Here is a 7,500-nt window from a genome sequence, read left to right on the forward strand (position 1 = left end):
GAATAATTAGAAGAAAAACGCAGCTCAAGGAAACACGTCCGCACATGGTAAACACGTCCGCACAGTTGAGCCAACACCAAGAGTTTCAAAATAACTGAAGAGGAAATTCTTCATTAAATTTTGTAGTAATATCAGCATATGGTTATTAATATAGATTCTGGCCTGGACTGACGATTATCGACACGGTAGGTCCCTATAGCGGCAACTCTCGTGGAACGTTTAACTACCCACAAAAGCTAATTATCAAAGATAGCCGCCGGTGTTTGTCTTCGTCTTTTTGAAGATGCCAGAAGGGTTTTGTTGAGAATGTAAATGAGACCACAGCAACCTCAAGTCTTCCGTTATTGGCCTGCTCCTCAGCGGAACGTTCATTTAAACACTTTGACACCATACTACATAAAACTAAAGAAAAAATCATTGAGTCATTGTAAAGTGCTTTCGTTGGGAGAACTTTGGAGGTTGGAGTCACTAGACGAGGCGAGATGCCACGAAGACGATGCACTTATGTAAAGAACGTCTATCGAAGGTATAGACTACTTTCATAAATGGCGACCGATTTGATATTCTATTGTATTTATGTTAATTGAACCTACTGGCCTCATTTTGGTAACATATTCTTTTGAATTTTGCGCATTGCAGCGAGGCTAGAAAGGCTTATCAGCATTAAAACAAAAGAATATTTTATCGGGCCGCCATTATGAAAAAGGTCTATGAGGCTTGTGCACGTGGAATGTGGCTAAAAATGGAAAATGTGAGGTAAAGAGGTGATGACGTCACAAAAGTAAATTGTTGAAAATTTGGAATTATTTGAAATGATTTTTTGAGATTATTACTAAGAAATGTCCCTTGCCAAAAATCAGCGAGTTGGAGTAAATTGACTCCATGCAAATAATCAAGAGGTGCTCAATTGTCACTTGCACATGACGTATCAAAACCGAGAAGCGCATGCACGTATGACGTAATTCAAGATGGCGCTGAAAAAGCAGACGAACGAAAAATGAAAACCTGCCAAAGCTCACCTTATACACAGGTTACCCAAGATTAGAAATTGCGTTCTCCTAACTTCGAACGCAACAAGGGGCTTTAGTTAAGGTCTAAGCAACTTGATGGTGCGAGAAAATGAAAACACACATAATGTGTCCTCCTGCACTCAAACTGATCTAGCATACTCGTTAAATGCTGTTTAAAGATTTGAATTAAAGTAAAACTATGTAATACTAGCCCAATTCACCAAAAACCGAAAACACCTGCAGTTGATGAAAGCAACCATCTTGTTTGTTTTTTTGTCTTTTTCCTCTAAAGGTGATAATACTGTCATGACAACTAATAGAATAAACGCTTTACAGAGGATGAGGAAAAGACAGGATGAAGAGCTGCAAAACTGCGCAGAGAGAGGAAAAGTTTTGAAACAGACTTTAGAGGAGAAACTGACACTGCTGGACACTCAAAAGGAGATCATGATTATCGGCCAAGAAGCTATCGAAAACATTTCAAAGCTGAGAGAATCAGCAGAGCAAGAAAGAAGCGAGGTGGAGCAAAGAGTACAAGAGCAGGAAGCTATGTTTGAAGCACAGGAAAAGGAACTCCAAGAAATACAAAGTTTGCTACGAACAAAAGACAAACCCAACAAAGGAAATGAAAAGGTAGAGAAGCGGAGAACAGTCTTTGAAAGTGTCCTCAGTAAGCAATCAAACGAAAAGGTGAGCAAGACGACTGACGCACTGTATAAACAAGAAGATGAAAAAAGAGAAACGGTTAGCAAACTGATGAAGTCCATGAACGACTCTCGAAGGGTATTGCTGAAAAAGCGAAGCTCAGTGCGACAGTGTTTGGAAGCTGTTCTTCGGAAAACAAAAGAACTTGTCAGCGTTGATGAAGTTTTTTTGGAAACAATGGAGGTTGTCAGAAATTTAAAAAAAGAAATACGGCAAAATGAATTGGATTTGTTCGACTTGCAACAGCAAGCCGAGGAAACAGAAGACGAGATTGCACGAACAAGAAATTATGGAATTGCTAACTCTTTCAAAATTCCACTGTGGAGGTTAAATATGGTCCAAACCTCACAATCCAAGGTAAGTAAACTATGGGACTAAAATTAATGGTTCGTTACGAAGTGTGATTCGTTTTCCAGTTTCGTTTCGAAGTGTGGGCGATGCTTTTTTCTAATTCTTCAGTGATAAAGTGTATTTCTTTTGATTTATTTTTAAGGTTTACTGCAAAGTTTAATAATCTTATAGCCGGCAAGACTATAATGTTATGTTTCGGTGGTTTAGTTTTAGAGTGGTTCTCCTAAAAAGTTCACCCGAAAGAGACTGATTATGTCAAACAGCCATGTGTGGCGCCATTAAATTAACCGTAAAGTTTTTATTAATTCATAATTGAATTAATGTTATTTTCAGGGCCACGTGTTAAACTACACAGAAGTTCTTCCAGAAAATTCTTATTCCCTTGGTTCACTGGGCATGCGCAGTACTCCTCTTCAGTTTGACTTTCCGAGTTGCGTAGCGAGCCACAAAGGACACATCTATGTCGCTGACCGTAAAAACTGCCGTATTCTAGTGATAAATTGTCTGGGTGAATTGACTCGAGAACCAATTGACTTTGGGAACACAGGTCCAGTCGCTATTGCTCTAAATAAAAGGGGGAACTTGATAGCAACTGATGCGATGATAATCAGAGTTTATAGCTCGGATGGTACATTATCACATAATTTTCTTCCAGTCTACAGCAAGAGAGATTCGCGACCGGAGCTTTCGGCTTTAACTGTTGACCGTGATGGTGTCATTTTGGCAGCCGACCTATCAAATCATAGAATCCAGAAATTCCACATAGACGGACATTTTGTGGGCTTTATTGGAGGCTCAATGTATCTGCAGTACCCCAGCGGCGTCGCCGTCACAGAAAATAACGACGTCCTCATTTCGGAAAGTGAGAGACACCAACTTAAAGTTTTCCATAAGAATACGGAATCGTTTTCCGTTCTCGGTCGCAGAGGAGTTGGAAAAGATCACTTGATGAATCCTAGAGGACTTGCCATAGACAATAAAGGAAACATTCTGGTGGCCGACAGCTTAAATCACCGTATTCAAGTGATTGACGCGCAAGGAAGATTTATTACTAGTTTAGGGAGGTTGGGGTCAGGTCCGGGATGTCTAGATACTCCGTATGCAGTAGCTGTCAATAGCCGAGGTCAAGTGATCATTGCAGACAGCGGTAATCATCGCATAACATGCTTTACATGAATTTGCTATGAAGACAATATTTAAACCTTTAAAGCGATAAATTGCTGGAAAAAACACAATTTGTATTAGTGTGTCCTTAGTAAAGACGTGTTCATATGAACAAACATGTAAGCAGAGTACTTGTTTTTTTAAAACGACTTAACTTTACTCAGTGATATCAGAAGGACAGAGAGGAGCATCGTCTTGTGCTGGATTTTACCCACTTCCGCCTGCTCAGTACTCGCTACGTGGTTAAATATTCCTCATTTCCGATTATTTGGACAACAGGATGTCCAAAGAACTTCATAAGAGTGCAATAGCTGGCAGAATCTACATTGGCGCCGTGCTATTTTCCAAGATTTTAATGATTAGTTTTTTAAGGTCACGGAAGGTTTTCTAAGACAAGGGCATTCTTTCACTTTGCATAGTTTGGAAAAGATCAGTCAGTGCTGCATTTAAGATTGTGGTGTTTACATGCAGGTTACAAAATGCCCACCACCAAAAATTGTCGCCATCTTATATGTACTGTTAGCAAAAGAGTAGGAGTGTTTTATGAGGTTTAAAACCATTCGGCCTCGCTTCGTGGTTTTAGACCCGATAAAATACGACATGCGCATTTATTGAACGGTTTCAGAACATTCCACAAAAAACTCTAGAGCTAGACAATGGTGCAAATTGTGAGAACATGAAGATATCAGCATACAAGAGAAACAAGCAAGCCGGACCTTATTACTATTCTTTATGATAAAAAGAATAGGCCATTTCCGAGTTCATGCCTGCGTCTTCTTCAAAGCGAGTCTAAGTGCAAAGTTTTTGTTATGAAAATTAGTTTTCATTCATATGTAAAGTAGAACTAATTATCATCACAAAAACTTCGCACTTAGAGTCGCTTTGAAGAGGAGACATACGTGAACTCGGAAATGGCCTATTGTAATAAGGAGTGTTTAAACGGGTCTAAAGATCACGCACGTGACTTTTTATCGGTGTTTCATAGGCTGTTAGGTTCATAAATTATTGATACATTTTTGGAATTGTTGTCAGATTCACATATTAAGGGATGGTCTCCAGAGATTGTCTTCAGAGATTCGGCCGTTTACTGACATAATTCGCAGGCAGACTTTCAAGTCGGTTCAAACTCATGAGTCTTCTGCATTCTCTGTAAGGTCGCGGCTTTATTTTAAATCCTGTTTATAGTTGATCAACAAAATCCGGTTGCTTAATCCCCTGTTTCCACTCATCGTGCCGTTTTAGATTTATATGAAGATGCATGAATGATTCTTGGTTTTCACTCACGTGACACTACGGCCATGTTGGATGGCAATACAATGCAATTTCTTTTCGCATAATTTTGCATAATAACAAAGTTTAGTTCCCGGCGGAGAGACAGGTTATTCTTCTTACCATCCAACATGGCCACCATGACGTCACGCGCATACCGGCAATACTGCGTTGTGTGACGGCAAGAGGATAACAAAGAAGGGAATTTTACTTTACGTAAATCTCAATGAATGCTGACAATGAAACATTTGCAGCTTGAATCTTTCCTTGCCACAAAGTGGTATCAGTGGTATTTATGACGTCTCTGACAAGAGATTGAATTTCAACTTTCTTAATTATGTGATCTTGAACCTGTTCTTGTAATTTCTTTTTCTTGTTACGGTTATACATTTTCTTTTGAAATGGCAAAACTAGCCGAAAGGTAAAGCAAAATTCGAAAGGATGCCTTATTTTAACCAGAGCATTTTAACATTGAGCGATCTCATTCCAGTGTCTTTTGTTCCACAATCCTTCTATAGATAGTTTTCATCTGACGTCACAGCAGCCATGTTGTTGCACAGTACAATAGAGAAAATTTTACTCTATCATTAAACATGAACCATAATTTGCTAAATATTTTAAGCAAGAGCCGATACAACGTAGATTTGATTTTGGTGGTGTACTATATTTTGGCTGGCCAAACCATCCTTCTTCAGGTACAATGAGAGTTTACATTGGATTACTTCTATGTACATATATATATAGTAAATGGATGTTGACGAAATACAAGAAAAAATGTGATAAAACATGGCAGTTACGACGATTTTGAATTCAAATACTAAGAGTAACGGAAAAATAACGGAATTCACTCTAAATAATAAACTGAAATCTCATATGTTTGTTCGCGGATATTAAGATCAATTGTCCTGCCTTTTGAAATTAAAAAAGCTTCCCTGGCCTTACGGATCGAGTCTCTGTTAGTCTCGAGTCTCTGTTAGTCTCTCGCGAGTCTCTGTTTGAGTTCGCCGTTGACTGTTCCATATATATGGAACAGTCAACGGCGAACTCAAATTCCTTCAAGATCGCTCAAAAAACCGCTTTTGAGGTAAAAGGACGACTATAAACCACGGGTAAGGTAATTGAACGTTTATTTATCATTGATTTACATACATAGTTAACGATATATCGCTATAGGTGAAGCAAACGGTAAATCCAGTACATTTACTATAAAATAACAATCGGCTACACATCCGATTGTGTGGGCCCCCTGTGTTAATACAGGGATATTTTTGCGCGGTTTAAAAATATCTGGAGAAAGTAGATCTTAGTAAGTACTCTTGCAATCCAAAAAGAAAATTGGGGGTAACCATGAATTTTTGAGAGACAATTAAGCTTCAATTTGAGAAAGAAGGCCATGCATCGCTTTGTGTATCAAATATTATTCATGAATTATCTTTGAAAAATGCGTGGTTAACCCCAATTTTCTTTTTGGATTTCAATAACACTTGTTAAGATCTACCTGCATAGTCATAAACCGGGGCCATAATACCGTTGTAGGCACTTGGGCCGAGTAAAATCTCAAACCGAGACGGGTAGGGAGGGTATTGTGGGAAATGGCATCAAAGGAAAATGGCGGTGAATCCCAACAGCATTGTGGCACTTTCTGAGCTCCTGAAACCACCGGGAGATGACAACGAGAGCTCCGATGTAAGAAAAAACTCATCCAAGCATTTTCCTCACATTACTCTGCAGCGGTAAAGTAAGTGAGCTTGGTTTGTTGTTGGTCATAGGAAGAAAAACAGTCAACGAAAAAAGGAACAGCGGCTTTGACTCCCGGAAACATAGGGCCACTCGGTGAGTTTGCGTGTAATTATTTGTAACGGTTATCATAACTTTCGTCCCTTGAGAGCATGACGGACATCATCTTTCAGCAGTGATTCATATTTGGCTTTCCATCATAGAGTAAAGCTTAATAGCCAATTCAAAATGAAATGTTATAAGATACCTTCAATTTGGCTCATTTGAAGTGTACACTACATGTATGTACAGTGATTGAACTATGTTTAACTTGTCTGTGTGATGGTTGTGGTGGATATTAAAATTAAGGCTATTCTTAAAGGCTGTAAGCTTATGTGAACATTTTCTTTGTGATAGTGGCATCCTCAAAATTGCTTTTGACCGCGCACCGGTGGCTCAGTTGGTTGAGCATCGGGTTATCAATAAGGAGAAAGTCCTGCCTTTGTAATTTCATCTGCAAATGGTGAGACTTTCAAGTTTTCTTTGATAAGGACTATAAACCGCAGGCTCCCTCTCACAAATGTCTTCTATGTGCATTTAAGTTCCCTGTGGGACGTTAAAGAACCCACACACTATTCGATAAGAGTAGGGGATGTAGTCCTCAGTGTTGTGGCTGTCCTGTTCTCCCCAGCAGAAGTGGCCAGCTTGGCAGTGATGTCTCTAAAAAGGCTTACGGTGTATGAGGCCACCTAAGCACAAAGGGACTTTGCCGAGTGATGGAACATGTAGATGTAGAAATTGTAGACTCTCTTGATTATTCATTAAAGGTGGCTCCCCCAAGGAAAAGCAAGGGACATGCAGTGATATCTGGACGGAAGAGGAGGTTCCCAAGGGAAAATTTACTGAGGATGAATTTGACCCAAGACCTGCCCCAGAGTAAGTTGTTAGGCCAACTTTCAGAATAGTTCGCAACTTGTTTGCATTAAACTTTTCATTGAATTAGCACAATTGATAAATAATGAACGATTATTGCGCTTGTAGTAGTTTGCAGGAATCCACTTGCTTAAAGAGATTTTTACGACTCCATGCGGGGATTGCAGTAATCCGCTACAATAAAAAGGCAAATTAAACAATGTAGACATTACATGTATTTTTGTTAAATGACCATTCACAGGTTGGTTTTTTCCAGTTTATTAGCCAAAGCTACTCCCGGTTCTCACTATTGAGGACAGTTGGTAAGTGCACTGCACCGATGTCACAGAGGTCGTGGGTTCGAATCCCGTAA

At 39.4% G+C, this 7,500-nt stretch overlaps 2 protein-coding genes across 5 annotated transcripts in view; both read left to right on the forward strand.

The window, feature by feature from the left end:
- LOC138000162 (tripartite motif-containing protein 2-like) overlaps nucleotides 1-3,383 on the forward strand; it is an 11,431-nt gene extending 8,048 nt beyond the window's left edge. For 2 of the 4 annotated variants that reach the window (XM_068846368.1, XM_068846366.1), the window contains exons 2-3: nucleotides 1,303-2,072; nucleotides 2,400-3,383. In XM_068846368.1, the coding sequence (XP_068702469.1) occupies nucleotides 1,317-2,072; nucleotides 2,400-3,242 (1,599 nt within the window). In that variant the 5' untranslated portion in view covers nucleotides 1,303-1,316 and the 3' untranslated portion in view covers nucleotides 3,243-3,383. Of the gene's footprint in view, nucleotides 1-182; nucleotides 527-701; nucleotides 757-1,302; nucleotides 2,073-2,399 lie in introns of those variants that run through there. The other 2 variants (XM_068846367.1, XM_068846369.1) reach the window with 2 other exon arrangements.
- A 2,709-nt stretch (nucleotides 3,384-6,092) lies between these two features.
- LOC138000168 (dynein axonemal assembly factor 6-like) overlaps nucleotides 6,093-7,500 on the forward strand; it is a 4,954-nt gene continuing 3,546 nt past the window's right edge. Inside the window, exons 1-3 of the mRNA XM_068846377.1 lie at nucleotides 6,093-6,185; nucleotides 6,269-6,332; nucleotides 7,043-7,151. Coding sequence (XP_068702478.1) covers nucleotides 6,108-6,185; nucleotides 6,269-6,332; nucleotides 7,043-7,151 — 251 coding nt within the window. The 5' untranslated portion in view covers nucleotides 6,093-6,107. The remainder of the gene's footprint in view (nucleotides 6,186-6,268; nucleotides 6,333-7,042; nucleotides 7,152-7,500) is intronic.

Source organism: Montipora foliosa, chromosome 4 (assembly GCF_036669935.1).
Source record: "Montipora foliosa isolate CH-2021 chromosome 4, ASM3666993v2, whole genome shotgun sequence".
NCBI classification, from domain to species: domain Eukaryota; kingdom Metazoa; phylum Cnidaria; class Anthozoa; order Scleractinia; family Acroporidae; genus Montipora; species Montipora foliosa.